General features: G+C 33.1%; 1 protein-coding gene and 1 pseudogene across 1 annotated transcript; both read left to right on the top strand.

Moving 5' to 3' along the window:
- The first annotated feature begins 2,911 nt into the window (after positions 1-2,911).
- LOC123904944 lies at positions 2,912-14,151 on the top strand (annotated as a pseudogene).
- An 887-nt stretch (positions 14,152-15,038) lies between these two features.
- Positions 15,039-17,304, top strand: LOC123906257 (protein SENSITIVE TO PROTON RHIZOTOXICITY 1-like). The gene has a single exon (XM_045956124.1). It carries the CDS (start codon positions 15,205-15,207, stop codon positions 16,246-16,248), a length of 1,044 nt encoding a protein of 347 aa, XP_045812080.1. The 5' UTR covers positions 15,039-15,204; the 3' UTR covers positions 16,249-17,304.
- Positions 17,305-23,477: the final 6,173 nt, after the last annotated feature.

Here is a 23,477-nt window from a genome sequence, read left to right as displayed (position 1 = left end):
AGTTCTTTAATTTTATTTTCCATTGTTACATGTTAAGTATGATTGGCACATCTTTATTTTATTGTTTTTTTTTTTTTACTGAGTTTTGGTAGCATCTTGATTTTTACATTTTTGGTTTTTAGTGTTTTTTTTTTATTAATTTATATATTTTTTTAATTTTTAATTTTTTTTTTTGGGTGCACCTGTGTTGCACTTCTAGGGTTCAGCCGAAATTATTCCAATTTTATTTAACAATTTCCAATCTTTTTTATTTGTTAATTTTTTTGATAAAGATTCTTTTGTTGGGTACTATTTTTAATTTATTCAAATGGATTTTTTTTTTTTTTTGGAAAATCTTGGATGTATTTTATTAGAGATTCTCAATTACCTTATACTTTTAGAGATGTCTATTTTTTGGTAGCACGTAAATTATGTATAATTTTGTTTTTTGTAAACTTAAAGTTAATCATAGGATTTTAAATACAAGTACAAATTTACTGTTTAGAATTATTAATGTAAAGTTAGGTTCTTAAAAATTTAAGTAAATAATTTTGTATTATTTTATATATATATATATATATATATATATATATATATATATGGGATTTGCTAATGCACACCCACTATTTTTTATGAAGGTGTGCATTAGCAACATATACCTTAAGGTGTATTTAACTACTTTTTAGTTATCATTTGCTAACACACACTTTCTAAAAATTAAGTAGGTGTATTATAGCAAATGCCTATAGGAGTTGCTAACGTACACCCACTTATTTTTTAGAAGGTGTGCATTAGCAACATGCACCTTAGGGTGTATTTAACTATTTTTTAGTTATAACTTGCTAACACACACCTTCTTAAAAATAAGCGGGTGTACGTTAGCAAAACCCTATATATATATATATATATATATATATATATATATATATGGGGGCTGCTAACTTAGACCCAGTTGGGTCTAAGTTAGCAAGGTGCACCTTTTCAGTTGGACCAAAATACCCATTCTTTTTAATTAATTAACCAAATTACCATCAATGGACGCGGATCCAGTGTCGCGCGTGTACCACAGTACCATGGTTACAGGCTGTTGATTTCCATCAGACAGCCAAGATCTGATCTCATCAAGACTGTCTGATCAATCAGACAGCCCAGATCATCCGAATCCATCCGATTCCAGCGCGTGCACTACACTGGATTACACCCTGGAGAGAGAAGAATCTACTTTTTAAAAGCAGGACATGTGTCGCTGTCTGATTGGCTGGGCGTGATTTTTTTCCATTTAATATTTTGAACTCAATTATTTCGTTGTAAATTAATTTTTTATTTATTTTTTTTATACCAAAATTCATAATTTTTTTTCTCTACAAATAGAGACTTGGTTCGTTTGATTTGGACACAGAAAAAAAAACCCAATTTTTCACTACCTTAATCTCATTTTTCACTACCTTACATCAACTCACTGAAACCATTCTACCAGTAAAATGGTTTCAGATTACAACTCTCTGAAACCATTGTACCAGATAAATGGTTTCAGAAGCAAACACAATTAATAAATTACTCACTGAAATCATTCTACCAGTAAAATGGTTTCAGAATACAACTATGTGCAACCATTCTACAAGCTAAATGGTTTCAGAAGCAAATAACTAATAATCAACTTACTGAAACCATTCTACCAGCAAAATGGTTTCAGATTACAACTCTCTGAAATCATTGTACCAGATAAATGGTTTCAGAAGCAAACACAATTAATAAATTACTCATTGAAACCATTCTACCAGTAAAATGGTTTCAGAATATAACTATGTGCAACCATTCTACCAGTAAAATGGTTTCAGAAGCAAACATTAGTTTTTAATTACCGTTTTATCTCATTTAATTAACTAAAAATAGTTTCAGGTCTCCAAAAATTTCATAAAATATACCAAAAGTTCTAGAATATTATCTACTATTTTCCTGGTATAATGGTTTCAGTGAGTTGGTTGAGTGGTGCGTGTTAAATTACAACACACAAGTAACGTATTTAGTACACAAAAAATGAGATTAAGGTAGTGAAAAATTGCGTTTTTTTTTCTGTGTCCAAATCAAACGAACCAAGTCTCTATTTGTAGACAAAAAAAAATTATGAATTTTGGTATAAAAATAAAAAAATAAAAAATTAATTTACAACGAAATAATTGAGTTCAAAGTATTAAATGAACAAAAATCACGCCCAGCCAACCATTGTGTGACACGTGTCCAACTTTTAAAAAGCAAATTTTTCTCTCTCCAGGTTGTAATCCAGTGTGGCGCAGGCGTTGGAATCTGATGGATCAGGATGATCTGGGCTGTCTGATTGATCAGACACTGTTTTGGTTTTTTTGTGTGTATTGTTGAGTGGTATGTCTGTCCTTTTCTTTGATTTTGTGTCAATTTATTTTTGTCTGATTTGTATTTGTTGGCCAAAGTACACGTGTGTGCTTATTGAATGAAGTATCTGATTTTTTCTTTTTCTTTTTTTTTTAGTATTTTTATCATTAAGATACTATTCATTTTCTAATATAGTAGTTTAATGTATTAGAAAAGAAGTTTCTTTTGTGTCTTTTAATGGATAAAAAGAAGAGTTGTGTGTGTAAATGTTAAGGCCAACTTTTCAACTTACACTGTTTATTGTATTTGATGATGTCATGGTTTCTTTCAAAGTTGGGTTTGCTTATATAATGAGTTCTTAGGGGTTGTAGTGTGTAGTTGTTCTTTCCAATATCACAGGTGAGTGTGTACTACTTTTGTGTTTAACATTTGTCATTTATCAGTGGTAATCTGTCTCTTATGTTATGTTATGATGCGATGGGTTGTGTGCTGATAGAGCTTCGGTTTGTTTAGCTGTCTTTTTATCCTTTCATCATTTGATTCTTGCGTTTCCTTTGTTGTAGTTTCCGAAAGTTCAAGAATCATGGACTTGGTTAGGGAGAAGTGTTTTGATCCTGTCATAGGCGTTAAGTTGTCTAACCCGAATGGAGTTTTTGAGGTCAGAGTTCTAAGGAAATGGAGTGTTCCTAGCTCTTTAGATGCTGGGATGTTTGATTCTGCTGGAATGATTCTGATTGATAAACATGTAAGTTGTTTTGTCTAGATCTATTGTGAAATAAGTATGTATTAACTGGACATTATGATTTTTTTCATCTTTATTGTATTTCGTTGTGATTTTTGATTTTTTGCGTTGTCTTCATGATAGGGTCACAAGATTGAAGCTCTTATACCAAAAGATGTTGTTTCTATGTTTGATGATCAGATTATTGAGGGAAGAGTGTATAAGATGTCATCACTTTCTGTCAGATTCAACATTGGTTGTGTTCTCTCAACTTTTCATAGGTTTCGGTTTGAGTTTAATGAGTATTCTAAGGTGGAACCATCTGGTAATTGTTTCATTCCAACTTATGGGTTGTCATTAATTTCTGCTGAGGATGTTCTTAGGAAAAGAGAGAATAGGAAGTGTTATCAGTATTTGGTTGGTGAGTGTGTTATTTTTTGTTATGTTCTTTGTTGTTTTGGATACATTTTTTTTCGTATTTTCGTTTTGTTTATGTGATCATGTTTTTGTTTAAATTCAGATGTTGTTGGAGTTGTTACAAATGTTCAACATAACAAGGATTTCTATGGTGATGGAAGAGTTTCTAGATCTGTAACTTTTAAGCTAAATGATCAAAGGTGTGAGGTTTTTTCTTTAATTTTTTTCTGTGTGTGGTTGTTTCTTGCGTTGTATTCGTGTTTGAAGCTATTGTGTGATTTTTTGATGGGTTGGTGTAGGAAATCATTTGTTTGTGAGCTATCTGGTGAACTTGCTGATAAATTTCAGAGGCTTGTGAAGTTTGTAGCTGATGGTTTACCTATAGTTGCTTTGCAATTTGTCAAGATTCATTTTGTCCAAGGTTATTTCCTAATCTTTTGATGCGTTTTTGTTTCAGCTGTATTTGTTTTGGTGTTTTGCTGAATTTGTAATGTGATTCAGGTGGTACATTGGTGGAGGGTGTTGAAAATATCACTAAGATTCATGTTAATCCAGATGCTGCTGAAGTGATAAACTTTAGGAATGGGTGAGTTTTTCATTTTTTGGGAACTTGCTTAGAGCTGTGTTAGTATGTATCTGCATTCAATTATGGTTATGGATTAAATTTATGTGTAGGTTGCTTTTATTTCTCACTGGTAGCAGAAACTATGGTGGTCTTCTTCGTTCGGCTGGACAGTCACTTCTTTCTCAAAAGCTTCATTTTCTTAGGGGTTATGCTGTGAAAAATATTGCTCAATTGAAATCTGATCCAGAGCTTGGTACTTTCATTGTTAATGCAAGAATGCTTGATATTGTTGGTATGGATCCTTGGTGGTATCCAATTTGTAAGTGCAATAAGGTTTTCGAAGAGTATATTGGAGCTTTTCATTGTACCAAATGCAATGTACCTGATCAAGTGAAGTATGATGATTTGTTTGAAAATCAGTATCATATTCAGTATGATGATTCAAATATTGTAATCTTCCGATCAAGTGAAGTCCAAGGTATTTATTCGTTTGATTGAGCTTTCCTGTATTTATTTTGTTGCTATATCTGATTTTATATTTTATTGTTTAAATATAGATTATATGGATATTGGTGACATGGATGTTTGTTGTGTTGATTGTTGTGCTCTTATTTGGTATCTCGAAAGGGCTGATAAACATAAAGGAAAACCACACCTTAAGATTTCACTCTGTTGTAAGAAGGGGAAGGTGACTCTTCCTTCAATGATTGAACCTCCCCCATTGTTGCGAAGTCTTTTCAATGGTTTTCATCCAAAGAGTTCAAATTTTTTGTTGAATATTAGGCCATATAATAATATGTTTTCGTTTACCTCAATTGGAGGAAAGATTGAATCAGATTCTGCTCCTGGGCCTCCAAATTTTGTTATCTCTGGGCAGAATTATCATCAAATTGGATCATTGGTTCTATCTCCTGGTCAACGTCCAAAGTTTGCTTAGCTCTATATTTATGATACCCAGAACGAGGTTCACAATCGTTTATCTCATTTCAGGTTTGTTCATTGTTTGTTAAATGAATTTGTGTGATTATTATTCTGGTTTTATTTTGTTGTGCATTCTAATGGAGTTTGTACGTTGATATGCAGATCGTTTGAGTCGGAAAATCCTCTTGATCCTGTACTGGTTCAGGAAATTTTAGAATCATTAGATGGGAACAATTTACTGGTTGAGGGTTTTAGAATGATCCGTGATTTTATTCAGATTGATCAAGCCATTCCGATTTATTTGCGTTTATTTCGTAGTAGACAACATGATCCTCGCACATATAATGTTCCCTCTCTTGATGAAGTTGCTGCATTGGTTGTTGGAGATATAGGAGATGATGAGGATGGTAGGGATATAGTTGTTCATAAAACTGGCGGGCTTTTAAAAAGGATACATGAGACGCATCCAAAATATTTACCATTGCAGTATCCTTTATTATTTCCATTTGGTGAAGACCAGTATCAAGAAAATATTCCTCTTAATTCTTTGACCACTACATCTTCAAAAAAAAAAACGTATTCGTGTATCTATGCGTGCATTTATTGCATATCGATTGATGGAGAGAAACTTAGAGGATACTATTATTCTTAAAAGTCGAAGATTGTTTCAACAATTTGTGGTTGATTTATATTCTATGATTGAGCCTCAAAGACTATCATTTATAAAACAAAATCAACCGAAAATTCGATCCGACTTTTTGGATGGAATAGAAGAAGCAGTAAGTCGTGGTGATGTTGATGCATCTTCTATTGGTTCCCGGATTATTTTGCCATCATCTTTTACTGGAGGAAGACGTTACATGTTTAATAATTGTCAAGATGCAATGGCTATTTGTAAAAAGATTGGTTATCCGGATTTGTTTTTGACGTTTACTTGTAACCCAAAATGGCCTGAAATTCAACGTCATTTGAATAAATCTCGAAATTATGCAGTATATAGACCAGATATTAGTTGTCGTGTGTTTCAGATAAAATTGAATGAAATGATGACTGATTTTCGGAAAGGACTGTTTTTTGGAAGAGTTACTGCGAGTAAGTGATATATGATTTTGTAGTTCAATTTTATTTTATTTATTTTTTTATTGATTAGTTTTGATTGTGTTTTAATGTATTTATTTTGATCATATTATATTTATTTATATATAGGTATGTATACAATTGAATTTCAATAAAGAGGTCTTCCACATGCTCATATTCTATTATGGTTGGATTCTCGTGATAAGCTTCATTCTTCTGAGTCGATTGATTCTGTTATTTGTGCTGAATTACCAGACAAGAATTTGTTTCCAAAATTATATGCAGCTGTATCGAATTTTATGATTCATGGTCCATGTGGTATTTCATATGAAGCCTCCCCATGTATGAAGGATAATCATTGTTCGAAGTTCTACCCTAAAAAGTTTATTTCTCGCACGTCCTTTGATGCTTCTGGATATCCTATTTATAGGCGGAGGGATATGGGTCAAACAGTGATAAAAAGAGAGATATTGCTGGATAATCGAAGCGTTGTGCCTTATAATCCAAGGCTTCTTATGAAATACCAAGCCCATGTTAATATTGAATATTGCAATAAGTCTAATTGTATCAAGTATTTATTCAAATACATTAACAAAGGCGTGGATCGTGTCACTGCAAGGTGATGAAAGTACAAAAGCAAGTATTTTCGTTATATCGTATCCACAGAGACTAGTGTGATATCAAAGATTGATTTGCAATTTCCATGATTTTAAGTATGGGTTTTTGTAAGATTTGTTTTGAGAACATAAAAGTGCGATTGGATAAAAGGATTTAAACTTTCGGATAATAAAAAGTTGTCGGAACTAGATTCATTATCTTGCTAGCATGTATCAATCAACCTCACTATATATATTTCATTTACCAATCATTATTATCACATATCACACATCGAACGTATCCGTGTCCGGATTACGCCGTGAAATCTATTATATCTATCAACATTCGATGTCTCGAATCATTAATCGACATAATAGCATTAAGATCTGATATTTGACGCGATTACTAAACTCGACATCTATGTCTAAACATTGAAGTTTAATAAGTGATTATCTTTTACTCTTGATTCAAACAATATATGTCTATGTTGTTCAAATCTTTTAGAAATAGACAATCAAAACAAGATAACACTTTATAATGATTGATAAAGAAAACACATATATTAAGATTAAATTGACTACATGTTCACAAAATAACTACATCTAATCCCAACAACAAAGGAATTTAGCTAGACATGATAAAAGTAAACTTACAAGAAAAAGGGATGAAGAACATCTCTTGATTTCTCAAGTACAATGATGAATCCACCTTCAAGAACTCTTAAAACTAATATTACTCGTATCTCTGAACTATTACAAAACTATATATCTAAGAAAATGGCTTCTGAGTTCTATTTATAGATTTTCAGGACAGAGGAGTTCGCTAAGCGAAATGATGTTCGATGAGCGAACTAGTTACTTAAGCAAGGGGTTTCTTGACACGTAGCAAAAGGCTTGACTCATCACTTTGTTCGCCGATGCTCGCTATGTCTCGCTAACAGACCCTTCCTCCCGGGTTGTGCTCGCCATCTCTCGCTAACTTTCGCTGAGCGAACGTTGAGTTTGCTGTCCTGTTCGCTGAATCTCGCTGAAGCTCGCCATGGACCCTTAACCCACTGGTTTAGTTCGCTGTAGCTCGCTATGGCTTCGCTGAGCGAAGGCTTCAAAACCTGCTTTTCTAGCCATTCCTAACAAAAATGCCTTGGGATTAATTCCTCTTTGATTTAATGTTATATTTACACCAAAAGGGGTTTTAATCAAGATTTCTTTATAAAAGTATTGGTAAGTGCTCATAATTCATGATACAATATAACTAAAATTGGGCACTTATCAAATCTCCCCAACTTAGGACTTTGTTTGTCCTCAAACAAAAGGTAATATTTCAACAAGCTCAAAATTTTAAATCTCAGGAAAGGTTTGTAATCAATCAAAGTTTTTGAAATTTCTTTTCCTAAGCATGAGCAAAACAATGCCTACTCAAGACTATTCTTTAAAACTTTCAAAAGAACAAAGCATGATCATGAATTGATTGCTATGTCTAAGCAAAATTCTCCACATTTTTATCAAACAATCAAGACTCAAGTGTTATCAAAAATTTCTCACCAATATATCACTCAAAGGTAAGTGTTTCACTCAATCCAAACAAAGTGCATGCAGCAATTCAATTCAAACATTTATCAGAGCAATGTCACAAAACATGTCGTCAATCGTGGATCACTAAGGACTTTATTAAGCTTGTAACGGGGCTGGGCTACAAAAAATCATTGTTTTTCTTTGGATTTCAAAAGGCCTTAAGGATAAGAGAGCAATAACAAAGCTTACAGAACTTCAAATTCATCTAAAATTTCGCATTCATTTACTCCCTTTCTTTCCTTTCTCCCCTATTTCATTGGTGATTCTTTTCTTTCTTTACAATGACACTTTTTTTTCTTTCAAATTTTTCTTTTTCTTTCTTTTTGTGTCAATCTTTTTAATATGTCGAGAAACCTTGCATATTGCCTTTCCTTGTCTTTCTTTGATGGAGCATGTGGATATGGTAAGTGTTGAACAGGTGGATTTTTCTGAATACTTTTCTCTTCTCTTGCCTTTTGTTTCTTTTTCCTCTTCTCCTCACTTACTTCTCCCTCAAGCTCTTCTTCTTTTTCATTTTTTTCATTTTTTTGATTTTCAACTAAATCTCCCTCATTATTTTCTTCAACTTCCTTCTCACTTACTTCTACTCCCTCTTTTTCTTTTCTTGTCAAGACCTCCTCTTCAGTTTTCAAATTGTCACCGATTCCCTTGCCTACCTCCTTACCACTTCGAGTTGTGACAGACTTACATTGCTCTTTTGGATTTGGTTCGGTATTTGCTGCAAATGATCCTCCTTGATTCTTGTTATTGGCCATTTCTCTTGCTATTTGACCAATCTGAGTTTCAAGATTTCTTAACACCGCGTCATTCCCTCGTTGGTATGTCTGCATTTGTTGGTGTTGTTGTTGGTTATGCTTTGTCTGCATCTCTATGAACGATTTCAAAGTCTCTTCTAAGTTTGCTTGTTGAGACTGTTGTGGAGGTGGTTGACTGTAATTTTCATACTGTCTTTGCCTATTTGATGAACCAACATCTTGTCTCCAACCTTGGCCATAGTTTGAATTGTTACCTCTTTGATAGCCAGTATTTTGGTACTGACCTTGCCTTTGTTGAGCTCCCATGAAATTCACTTCCTCATTAGTCGGAGGACAATGACCTGTAGGATGATCTCCGGTACACAATTCACACGCTGCAACCTGTTTAGCTTTAGTTGACACTTCTTGAAGAGTCATCAATTTTGACATTTGTTTGGATAACTCCTCCACTGTGTTGGTAAGAAGTTTATTTTGAGCCAATACAGCATCTGACGGATCAAGTTCAAGAATCCCAGGCTTCCTTTGAGTTTTGCTGCGTTCACTTTGTCGATCACTAAGTGACATTTTCTTAATGATAGTCGTAGCATCTGCAGCACTTAATGATAAAAGAGAACCACCTGCTGTTGCATCTAAAAGGAGCTTTGAATCCTGCAAAAGACCATTTCTAAAAATATGAATTTGGGTTAGTTCATCAAATCCATGATTAGGGCATTTACGCAGCATTGCTTTGTATCGATCCCATGCTTCACATAGAGTCTCATTGGAGCCTTGAGAAAACACCGCGATTGATGTCTTTGACTCCATGAATTTATGATGTGGAAAGAACCGATCAAGAAACTTCTCTTCCAAGGTATTCCAATTTGTCATAACTTGAGCTGGTAAATCAAGGTACCAATCTTTGGCCTTTCCTATCAATGAATGTGGAAACATTCTCATGAACACCGCTTCCTCCTCCGCTTCAGGAGCACCAAGTGAACCGGCAATTTCATAGAATTTGACCAAATGGTTGTACGGATCTTCATGTGACAAACCTGTAAAAGGGTTAGCATATAACAATTGCAAGAGTCCGGTTTTCATCTCCGTTTGTCTTGCACCTCTTGGAGGCCTTGCAAGATGAGCAAGTCTCCGTGGACTGTTGTGACATGGCCTTATACCGGCACCTTCGTTACGTGGTGGATCGTCAGCCATCTCTTCGGAGATTGAGGATGCTGAAGAAATAGAAGTTGAAGTTCCTTCTTGCAGCTTCTTTTGTTTGGCTAGCTGTTTTCTCCTTGCTGTTCTTTCGATTTCTGGATCAAAAAGTAAATTCTCTGCAGAAATCTTTCCTCGCATAAACAGGACAACAATCTAACCAGACAAGTTAGCGTGCACAAAGGATAATAAATAATAAAAAAGTACAAAATTGCTTAAAACGACAGAAATCATAATCAAAATTATCAATATCAAACGCCAGTCCCCGGCAACGGCGCCATTTGATGAAAGTACAAAAGCAAGTATTTTCGTTATATCGTATCCACAGAGACTAGTGTGATATCAAAGATTGATTTGCAATTTCCATGATTTTAAGTATGGGTTTTTGTAAGATTTGTTTTGAGAACATAAAAGTGCGATTGGATAAAAGGATTTAAACTTTCGGATAATAAAAAGTTGTCGGAACTAGATTCATTATCTTGCTAGCATGTATCAATCAACCTCACTATATATATTTCATTTACCAATCATTATTATCACATATCACACATCGAACGTATCCGTGTCCGGATTACGCCGTGAAATCTATTATATCTATCAACATTCGATGTCTCGAATCATTAATCGACATAATAGCATTAAGATCTGATATTTGACGCGATTACTAAACTCGACATCTATGTCTAAACATTGAAGTTTAATAAGTGATTATCTTTTACTCTTGATTCAAACAATATATGTCTATGTTGTTCAAATCTTTTAGAAATAGACAATCAAAACAAGATAACACTTTATAATGATTGATAAAGAAAACACATATATTAAGATTAAATTGACTACATGTTCACAAAATAACTACATCTAATCCCAACAACAAAGGAATTTAGCTAGACATGATAAAAGTAAACTTACAAGAAAAAGGGATGAAGAACATCTCTTGATTTCTCAAGTACAATGATGAATCCACCTTCAAGAACTCTTAAAACTAATATTACTCGTATCTCTGAACTATTACAAAACTATATATCTAAGAAAATGGCTTCTGAGTTCTATTTATAGATTTTCAGGACAGAGGAGTTCGCTAAGCGAAATGATGTTCGCTGAGCGAACTAGTTACTTAAGCAAGGGGTTTCTTGACACGTAGCAAAAGGCTTGACTCATCACTTTGTTCGCCGATGCTCGCTATGTCTCGCTAACAGACCCTTCCTCCCGGGTTGTGCTCGCCATCTCTCGCTAACTTTCGCTGAGCGAACGTTGAGTTTGCTGTCCTGTTCGCTGAATCTCGCTGAAGCTCGCCATGGACCCTTAACCCACTGGTTTAGTTCGCTGTAGCTCGCTATGGCTTCGCTGAGCGAAGGCTTCAAAACCTGCTTTTCTATCCATTCCTAACAAAAATGCCTTGGGATTAATTCCTCTTTGATTTAATGTTATATTTACACCAAAAGGGGTTTTAATCAAGATTTCTTTATAAAAGTATTGGTAAGTGCTCATAATTCATGATACAATATAACTAAAATTGGGCACTTATCACAAGGTTACATTTTCGGGATGATGAATGTGTTGATGAGATACAGCAGTATTATGATTGTCGATTTTTGAGTCCATCAGAATCAATATGGAGAATTTTTCGATATAGTATTCATAATAGATATCCTCCGGTGGTTAGATTAACTTTTCATGAGGAACAGAAACAACCAATTATTTTTCGCGACTCTTCCGATTTAAATTCCATTTTGAGAAATAATAAAAACAGGCCTACTATGTTTCTGGCATGGATGGAGGCTAATAAAAGATATCTGCAGGGTCGACATCTAACTTATAGTCAGTTTTCGTCTGCGTTTACATATGATTCTGATGGACGATTTTGGAAACCACGACAGAGAGGTTCTTCAATTGGTCGTTTGACTTTTGTGCCTCATAGTAATCGAGATTTATTTTACTTGAGGTTGCTCTTGAATGTTAAAACTGGTTGTACAAGCTATGATGATTTGAGAACTGTTAATGGTCGTGTTTATGATTCATTTAGGGAAGCTTGTGGTGCTTTACATTTATTGGATGATGATCTTGAGTTTGTAGAAGCAGTTAAGGAGGTTGCATTTCTTTGTTCTGGATCATCTGTTAGGCAGATGTTTGCTAATTTAGTAGCGTCAAATACAATGAGTGATCCATTTAATGTATGGGTTAAGTTGAAAGATATTTTGATGGATGGAATTTTATATCAGAAACGGAGGCTATTAAATGATCCTGATAGGTTCATTCATGTGTTTTATGTTTTTTGTATCCGAAAATGGTTTTTTTTTTTTTAAATCTAACTCTTTTTTTTTTCTTCTAGAACTTGTGATTTCACCTGAAGATATAGAACAACTCTGTCTGCTTGATATTGATAATTTTCTTCGGGAAAATGGAAAAAGTCTCCAGGATTATACATGTTTGCCAAAACTTCGTATCTCAAATAATGGTCGTTTCAATAATATATTGATTGAAAATGAATTAAAATATGATCTTGATGAGATGAAGAGATTGTTTGAAGAGCACGTTTCTAATTTGAATGATGAACAAATGTTTGCATTTCGAGAAATTATTAGTGTTGTTGATAACGGTGTTGGTTCCATGTTTTTTGTTGATGGTTATGGTGGAACTGGTAAAACGTATTTGTGGAAGACAATTTCATATAAACTCCGTTCTGAAGGTAAAATTGTTTTGAATGTTGCTTCTAGTGGCATTGCATCTATTCTTCTTCCTGGAGGTAGGACAGCTCATTCCCAATTTGGATTGCCATTAGTTTTAACGAAAGAAGTTTTAACGAAAGAAGCGTGTTGCAAGATAAAAAAGAAGAGTGATAAAGCTGGGTTGTTAATGATGGCGAGTTTGATTATTTGGGATGAAGCTCCAATGATTAATAAATTTGCTTTTGAGGCCTTTGAAAGAACACTACAAGATGTGATGAGTGATATTGATGTTAGGAATTCACATTTATTATTTGGGGGGAAAACTGTTGTTTTTTGTGGAGATTTTAGACAAATATTACCAGTTGTTCCCAAGGGTACTCGTGGTGATATTGTTCACGCCACTATTAATTCTTCTTATTTATGGCGTAAGTGTAGAGTGTTGAAACTATCAAGAAATATGAGACTTCAATATTCAACTGATGAGGTTGAGAATAAAAATTTGGCTCTTTTTGCTAGATGGATTCTTGATGTTGGTGATGGAAAGGCTGGTGATGTTGATGATGGTGAAGCAGTTGTTCAGATTCCTTATGATATTTTAGTTCATAATGTTATGAATCCTATTGGAGACATTGTTGATGCAATTTATCCTGATATTCTCAAGAATATGTCTCTTTCAAAGTTCTTTGAGGATCGGGCAATTCTTGCGCCAACATTGGAAGTTGTTGAGCAAGTAAATGATTATGTGTTGTCATTGATTCCTGATAAAGCTAAGGAATATTTGAGCTGTGATTCAATATCAAGGAGTGACACTGATTCTATTGTTGATCATCGTTGGATTACTACTGAGTTCTTAAATGAAATTAAGTGTTCTGGTTTATCTAATCATAGTTTGATTCTAAAGGTTGGTGTTCCTGTTATGTTGCTGAGAAATGTTGATGTTTCGTCTGGTCTTTGTAATGGTACACGTCTCACTGTAACTTATCTTGGAGAACATGTTATTGGAGTGCGTATTGCTTCTGGGACAAATATTGGTCATGTAGTCCATCTTCATCGCATGAGGCTGTTTCCTTCTGATGCAAATGTCTCTATTAGTTTTCAGCGAAGACAGTTCCCGTTATGTGTTTGTTTTGCTATGAGTATTAATAAAAGTCAAGGGCAAACGTTAGGACATGTTGGTTTGTATCTTCCTAGACCGGTATTTACTCATGGTCAATTATATGTAGCTTTATCTAGAGTAAAATCACAGAGTGGGTTAAAAATACTTATAACTGATGATAGCGGTAAGCCGAAAACATCCACTATAAATGTTGTATATCCTGAAGTATTTCAAAGAATATAAATAAAGTGCAACTATTATTTTATTGGTTAATGTTTTTTAACCTCTTCTTGCTTTTTTATTTGATTTTTATGATACTTTTCGGGTTTCATTTCTATTATGCCGATTAAAATGAGTTTTTTGAGTATGTGATATTATGGAATGTGGTGAGAATGCATCTTTGTAGTTATTATCTTCTCAGGATTATTATGTAAATTTATTTTTTAGTAGCTTTTTTTTTTTGGTTACAATTTTTTAGTAGCTTTTTGTTATTTCTTTTTATGCTATATAGTAAAAAATATAATTGTGTTTTTTTTTTTTATTTCCGATGTAACATTTTTAAAGAAAAAAAAAATTAATGAGCCGTGCGAGAGCACGGGCTAAAGACTAGTGAACATACAAAATGAGTATTACAATTGCATGATGTGAGAAAGTGGATAGGTTATTGCACATTTACACAGGATACTACTCAACTACAAATATGTTTAATTTTGTAAACGTTTTTTATATATGAAAAGTTGTGCTCTTTCAAGTTCTAGAGGATTAACACAATCACAAATTATATGAAAAATTTCCGTTTTGTTTTAGGAGTATTTAATTTTAGTTGGTCCCCTTTAATTTAATTTTTCATTTTTTCATTTTTTAGTATTGATATATCCTTTTGTAAGCAATTTTATTAGAGCAAAATATGAAAGAGCATATATCTATTCATTGTTCTTTTCGTAATTTGTCTTTTTTTTTTTTTCTTTCTTTCATTATTATTGGGAGTCATTATTATTGTAACATATAGATAATTATTTGGAGGATAAATGGACACACAAAATAAATTGTGTGACAAATTTTAAACAATGAAGGTCTATGAGCAATTCAACCTTAAATATCAGACGGCTTGCATACACTACAACGGACACACACAATTACCGCGTGATATTCACTTCCATTTTTAAGTCGAAGAGGATACAAATCCTTTGACATGAGTGCTTGGCAGCTTGCCACTCACTTACCTGCATCCATTATCTCTCTAAATTCTTCCCTGGCGACTTCCGTTGAATATCCTTCCTTACACTAACAATAGACATGTCTAATCCAAACCCAAATTCCAATAACCCGACCCAGATACTTCACCCGCATCAAGATCCAAATAGCAACACCGCCGACCCTCAAGTTCCGCTTCGGAACCTATCCTTGGTTCGAACCAGAATCGATTCTCTACGAACCTTCCTATCTCAATCCATCAACACAAACACTCCTATCACCAACGATCAAATAACCGTCGTCTCCAACCAGATCGTCTCCGCCATCCACCACACCATAGTCAACGCCGCCGCCCTCGTTTCTTACTCTCAAAATCTCACCGTTCCCGGATCCTCAATCTTCCCACCGCCCTCCTCCAAGCTCGATTCAAAGATCGAACCAGCTAAAGATGAAGTTGACGACTGCGACGACTACCTCATCGACGACGATTGTGAAATCGTGGAACTCGACGCTGTCGAATTACTAGCTGAACATCTCCATTTCTGCGAGATTTGCGGGAAAGGATTCAAACGCGATGCGAATCTCCGGATGCATATGAGAGCACACGGGAACAAATTCAAGACGCCGGAAGCATTAGCGAAGCCTTTAAACGACGGAACACAGCGTCGTCGAACGACGACGCTATTCTCTTGTCCGTTTGAAGGATGTAACAGAAACAAGAAGCATAAGAAATTCAAGGCTTTAAAATCGGTTATTTGTGTTAAGAATCATTTCAAGAGAAGTCATTGTCCGAAAATGTATTCGTGTAACCGTTGTAATAAGAAGAAATATTCAGTGGTTTCGGATTTGAAGAGTCATATGAAACAGTGTGGTGATGAGTGTAAGTGGAAATGTTGTTGTGGGACAACGTTTTCTAGGAAGGATAAGTTGTTTGGACATGTTGCTTTGTTTGAGGGTCATATGCCTGCTGTTGTTTTGGAAGAATGTGAGGAGAAAGGGAAACAAGTTATGGTGGTGGAAGAGATTGAAGATTCTATTGTGGAGAAAGAGAAAAGTGATTTGGGTATGGATGAAGAATTTTTTGATGATTTTGGGTGTATTGATAACTATTGTTTGGAGGAAGTTTTGGGATTTCATGGTAGCTAGTTAGTTAGTTTGGCTTTCACCATCAGTTTAATGTGGTTCTTGGGGTCAGTTCTAGCATAAGTCGTTTCAGTCTTTTCTCAATCACAGTTGCAGGGATCAAATCGTAGAACTTTCTACCAACTAGCTAGTTAGTTAGTTTCACAACATATAATGATTTCTTGTGGGTTTTGTAAGCATTTATTTTCACATCAGATTCAGATATTGCACAATATGGATATTTGTTCTATTATTCCATTAGTAGATTTGTATCATATCATGTAGTCTATTGTAGTGTGATTTTGGTTGTACCATCTCCAGTTTTATCACTTTGCCAATTCATAGCTTGCACATTATCATACAGAAATAGGACTTGGGAAGCATGAAAAAGTTTGTTGATGCATATTTTTACTTTAATTTAAATCAATGTTAGAGTTAGTAATGTTAGTTTTTGGCGTGTGTCTGGAAATCGAATCTCTAATCTTTTATGAGAATTGTTATTTCAACATAATATTCTAACAAAAATATAACAAAGTTTCACTTTATACTTTTTTAAATATTTTTTGTACATCTCGATAATTGTGCTGTGAGTGGAGAAAGGTTGTGTCATATTTTTGTCCAGTCTTTTTTGTGTTCATATAATACTACTCATCTTTTATCACTTTACTTCTTAGTTTATATACTTTAGGTATCAAGTCCTCCTTATAACACTCAATTGTTAAAACACGATGTAAAGTTATTTTTAGTTAAGATTGAGTTTAAAGTGAAATGGTTTTTGACAAATTAGAAATTAGAAATTTGCATTGATTCTAAGGCAGTTATCAGTTGCGGTCAGAGTTAGAATTTGTGAACATTTATAATCCGAACAGTCATTATTTATAACCAAATTCTAAGGCATCAATCTTCACCTTGTTAGATATGCAGTTAACCACATTTTCTGCATCAGAAAAAATACAAGCAGAGTGCAAACCTTGCTCTCGGACAAACTGGATTGCCCAGCGAACACCCAACGCTTCAGCCATAATTGGATCCACTGCAATGTCATCACACTTGCATGCACTGAAAGTTGTAATTCTGTCATGATTTTTAAGCACAAGTCCCCAAACAGTTGGGCCATTCAAATTGCAGCCAGCATCAACAAAAACAGAAAAGGATGGTCTTGAGACCGGTGATCAAAGGAAGAGAAACTCGTACTTGGATCATGGCAAAAAAAAAAATATTTGTAATTTATTTTTAGAAATTCATAAAGTAGCTAGTAGAAGTACATAATATGGAATTTCTAGCCATTAGACAACTAAAAAAAAATAGTAAATAATAATGTTTTTTTAAAAAAATATACGAACAGAAACATGTTTAGTTCATAATGAATTTTTTATTTTTGGCACATAAAAATTCATAAATATCTTATGTTAAAAAATTCTAAATTTTTATCGGAAATGTTCTTATAAAATTATAAAAATGAATACCAAAAACCATTAAAAAATGTGGAAGTTTACAAAATTTTAATTAAAAGTATGAACTAAAAACATTGATGGAAAAAACTTCAGAGACTAAAAAGTGCAAAAAAAATCTTCGGTGATTAAAAACGAAATTCTAGGAAACTATAGAATAGAAATATATTTAACCCTATAGTAGATAGTACACAATAGCAAGCACGTCAATAAAAAATAGGTACGCATCAACCGAGAATAGAAACATAAATTCAATTTGTTATACCCTTGCAAAAGTAAATTATGAAAATTGCGTTTGGGTTGATGCAGAAGCTTGAAATACTAGCTTCAATTAAACGTGAGTTTGAGGCTTAAATCAATTCAACACAATTGAAACCAAACATGTTAATTTTGAGTCAAATCACGTTTCACTGTAGCAAACGCACGTATTGAGCTTTAGAACGTGTATCCAAACAAGCACTTAGTCATTTATGATGTTTGTCCTGGATTGATTAAATGTAATTTTGATGCTGATGTTTCTGGAGTCTCAACACTGCAGAAGAAAGTAAAATGGTTTATGGTGTGAAAGAGTTAAGAAGGAATGTGATAAGAGTAGGTTTTTATTGAGTTTATAAGTAAGAGACAATCTTCATCTTATAAGCTAATTTTGTAGGATTGACTTAAGTCAAACTCTCAATTCTAAAAAGATTATTTTAACTGAACAACTTTGTAAACAAAATTTACAACCAAAGTATCCTAGTCTAGTCTCATGACCATATATGATATATATAAATAACTATAGATAACTATATATTTACAAAAACCTACTAAATTAGAACACTAATTAATCTCTTGTGTTTATAACACAAGATAATGATATTAAAATTACAATTGCTCTTGTCATTAATCTGGAGCATTTTTCTGGCCTTCTAATTTCCACAGTTTTATTCCATTTTGTTTCATGATTGGCGACAATGACACCATATTCTTCTTTTCCATGTTCCTTTATGTTGTTATTAGTACTAGGATGACCATAATTTAAATTGTTGTCCTGATCAGTGTACTTTTTGTTTCCATTGATGCTACTTTTATCATCATAATCTTCTTCTTGGGCTAGTAAATGGGGTGGTGGGTATTGCTCCAAATCTTTACGTTCCCATTCTTCAATGTCCATGCTACATTCGACACCATTTGCGTCTGCCATTGCTAATGCTTCTAAAGAAACCATCTTTAATTTAAATTAAAGATGTGTACTTTTGATTGCTTTTTGTTGTACGGTATTCTTCAAAGATCAAAGATATATATAGAAAGGAGAAACCGTGTAAACAGAGGAATTATACTAACATTTGACTTGGTTTTGTAAAAATCAAACATGATAACAAGGAATTATACTATACTATATATGGGATTGTTCAAAACAGAGGCGTTCAACTACTCGTGATGACACACACGAATATTCCTCCTAGTCAAGTCACTCTTATTCTTAAATTCTCTTCTCAATTATGCTAATTAATATGAATCATGTGACAAATTAAATGACGTACGGTTGATGATTGAGGCAGTGATGTAAATGCAAACGTACGTATATCCTGTCCAAATTTGTCTTGCAAGGACTTGGAATTTTGGAGCATGAGAGGCTATCAAGACCCGATATTTCAAAAATCGCGAAGTATAGTGTTCGATAAATGTTCGATATCGATACTCGTCTGATATGTTCCGATATTCGTATCGGAGAAGTATCGAGTAATTAATATTATTTTTTTAAAAAAATTACCAATACACATATCAGGACATATCAGACAAGTATCAATATCTGTGTTTCTTCTAAAATAGTGAATGTTAGAGTGTGATGTTCTGTATGGATTGCCAACTATGTCTTCTTTGAGATAGTACTAGTTATGTTTTTTTTGGGTAGTACTTACTTAACTTAAGATATGTAATTGTCACTTGTTTGCTCAATTTGAGTAATTTTAATGTTAATTTATTATCATTTTCGATTTTAGTTATGTTTATATATTGTGCATTTGTATATTTAATTTTAAATTTAATTTTTAAATAACGTATTGCGACTGTATCGTATCGGGAATTTTAAAAATTTTCTTGTATCACTGTATTGGTATCGTGTCACACGCGAGAGGCATGACACTACATGTAAATGATCCCTCGGGGTTCCCTCATGACTAAACAACATGCGAGAGGCATGACACTACATGTGGGGCGCATAGAATGCTGAAGAAAAAAAATGAGGAATTTCGTACGAAATCATTGAGTGATCAAGATTCAATGATTAAATGCTCTTTGCGGTAGATCAAAGGTTGGAAAATACATTGGGAGTGTGATTTATTGTTCATCTTTGTTCTTGAATGAAGAGGAAAACATAGAGAAAATGGGTATTGCTCTTGGAGAGCAATTGTGAGCATTTTCTTGATATTTTTTGTTTAATCTCTTATCAAAGGCAAGAAATTGAGAAATGGGTAGAATTGAGAAATGGGTAGAGATTAGTCCATCGCCAAAAATTAACACAATTGCTCTTATTAGCTTTGTTCTTGGTAACTTGTGGAGCTAATTTCATATAATTCATTTTATTTCTTGTAAACATTGATGAATTAGTGAATCAGAGAGTTTCTCTCCCTCCCAAAAGTAAGTATTGTTGGACCGAATTGGGTAACAAATTTTTCATGTGTTTTGTTCCTCTTTACCATTTCTTGTTATTTGTCTGGTTGGTAAGGTTGTTAGAATTTTTATTACTTATTATTAAATTAAACAAGAGATTCAAATATACTATTATCTAACAAATATACAATAATTATATATTTGTTGCTTTTTAAAATATTTTTTGCATGTCTCGAGTTTCATGATGTGAGTGAAGAGAGAGAATATGTCAAATTTTTGTCCCAAGATTTGATGTTCATATAATATAACACATCTCGTATGTGAAATTGTATTGGTAAGAGAGAGAATATGTCAAATTGTTGTCCCAATATTAGATGTTCATATAATATAACACATCTCGTATGTGAAATGGCATTGGTAAATATCACATAATAGGTGAAACTTACTTTGCCCTTCGAAAATTTAAATGTATTTATTCAACAACCAATAAAAACAAGCCACATACTTAAATTTACATGTGGTACGCATAATTAACTTGTAATTGTTTTTTATCTTCACATGTATATATCTTGCTTTTATTGGTTGTTGGATAAATATCCCAAATTAAAATGGATTTAGAAGGAAAAAAAAACCATCTAATATTTGCCCCTTTGCTTGGGTAATGTGATTAGCCAGCTATACCGTTCATGCGGTCAGAGAATATATAGCCCATCTCTAGAAATTAACACTCGTGCGATGAGAGTCAGAAATTTGAAGTTGAATCAAAAAGCAAAATGAAGAATAATATATGCTTTTCTTTTTCACTTACATGAAAATCCCGTGAACTATTTAATTAACCTTTTAGCAGCCAAAAAAGAACCATATGTTATAACATTGCCCTATATATATAATAATGCATGCACGTACGTACCCTCATGTTTTGTACCAAAATTATTTTTTCATTTGTTTATATTTATTTCTCTAAGCTGTTAAATATTATAAATTAAATTTATTTTGTGAGAGTATAGAAATCAATATCAAGTTGAAGCATTTGTAATGGCAATTGGTGTGGATTACAAGGAGAAGATAAAGCCACCAAAGGCTAAGTCTGAGACTGATGATGAGTGGGTGAAATTGAAGATGAGGGAATGGGTTAAAGCTGTTGCATCAAACAATCAAACTCAAGTTAATCTTAGAGTTTCTGAGATTCTTCTTATCATGGATAATCATAAATCATAATCATATTATATAAACAACCTAGGAATTAATGTGTTCTTTATTTATTTATTTTTTGTAATTTATTTTTTTGTAATATATTTTTTTGTAATTTAATTTGTTCTTTCTGCACATGTTATCATTGTCACTAACATTTTTATTTTGTCACTAATCCTTACCCAACAAATGTAATTGATTAGCAAATGATACATTGAGTACTCAAACTCGTTAATACAATTTGTTTTTTTTTATTAATGTACAAATTTATTTGATATTAGTATTACAACCGGTTTTTTGTTTTGTATGATGTTGTCTCACGTTTGTTTTTACTATATGATGATGATATCTATAGCTATTTCCAAATTGATCACATTGAAATAAAATTAGAATTCAATGTTCAAACACATGGTTTGATAGTTAACGAGATCACGGATATTTTGAACATGTTTCCTGCATGCATGGAGCTCAAAGAATTATGACATAATGTTAAGAGCTAACCAACAATCCCACTCCAAGAGTATAATGCATTCCAATTTGGAACTCATGTTCACAACAATGGCGGTGAGTTCTCAACCTCCAATGTCGAAGAAGAAATTGCCGATGACGGACCGGTAGAAGAGGCTCTTTGGACATTTGGATGGTGATGTTTAGTAGGATTCACGTCTTCGACATGTCTTATGTCCCAAAAGTTGAAGTGTACCTGCAAACACTCTGACAATTAATATAAACGACGTTAGTGTGAGATTTTTAGGGATAAAAATGATATATTTGGACTTGAACCATTAGTTAAGTTTTATAGTAGGGGATTAGAGTTTTATGAACCAAAACACTAGTTTAGAAAATTATCACAATGGTCAATTGTAGATGTCATAATTTGACGGGTGGAGATTCTCCCCAGTTGACATTTCGTGTCCCGTGGAATCTCATCCACTTTCCACCCATTTCCTTTATCACATAAATTTCAATTTAAAAAAAATATCAAAGGTAGATATTGCACAGGCTAGGATGTTGTCTAGTATGGGAGACAATCTATTTTCTAATTTGACATTGATCATTGTTGATGTTATGAATCATGGAATCGAAGGGATAAATATCATAAATATCGGCAAAATAGAGGTCATAAGAGTATTCATGAGAAAGATACTCATAGAAATTCATATTGAATGAATATAGATTGATAAAAGAATGAGTAAAATGTATAATGAAGTAGTTTATTTATAAGACTATTTGGAGTAACTAACTCCAAACTAACTTTCTAATCTCCTAACCAACTTGGTAACATATTAACTAACTCTAGTTGCCTTAATTTATGGGGTTCATTCAATATTCAACATTTCCAAAAATATATTGCTTCTACACACCTGCGCCAATGTAATTGCCTTAATTTATGGGGCTCATCTTTTGTCTCAAAATCGTTAACGTCATATATTTCTTCTACACACCTGTGCCAATAATCATTCTCATATGTCTGCAAATAAAATATTATAAAAAATGACTAAATTCAACTCATAATATCATATTGACAAAAATATATAACTAAAATATTAAAATATATTGACATAACTTGAATTAGTTTTTGGAATCAGAGTCATGTAACAAATAAGAATAAAAAAATCGTTTTAATAAAAAGAAAGACAAAGATTTTCAGAAGAATTTCAGAATTTCATAATGGTGTGAAAATCGTAAAACTCAAAAGCAATATTTATAGCCAAAGAGAGCAAGTAACATTATCAATTATTTCCTTAATTTAAGCTTGTAATTGGAACAAAAAAAATCTTCATGCACACATTTTTATTAAAAATATATTCTTTCTTATATTGCTTTAAACATTATTGCTGAGAAAGGAAATTATGACTGGTTAAAAAGAATATTACTATATTATTACAGTTTTAAACATTGTTGCTATACAATGAGGTGAATTTTTCGGTACACATATTAATTATGTGGCAATGTACCGGTACATTGCTTATGTGTTTAACAAATCGAAAACATTTAATACAGATTTTGTTTCTTTAT

The sequence above is a fragment of the Trifolium pratense genome, linkage group LG2, assembly GCF_020283565.1.
Source record: "Trifolium pratense cultivar HEN17-A07 linkage group LG2, ARS_RC_1.1, whole genome shotgun sequence".
NCBI classification, from domain to species: Eukaryota; Viridiplantae; Streptophyta; class Magnoliopsida; order Fabales; family Fabaceae; genus Trifolium; species Trifolium pratense.
This window is presented reverse-complemented; position numbering and strand designations above follow the sequence as displayed.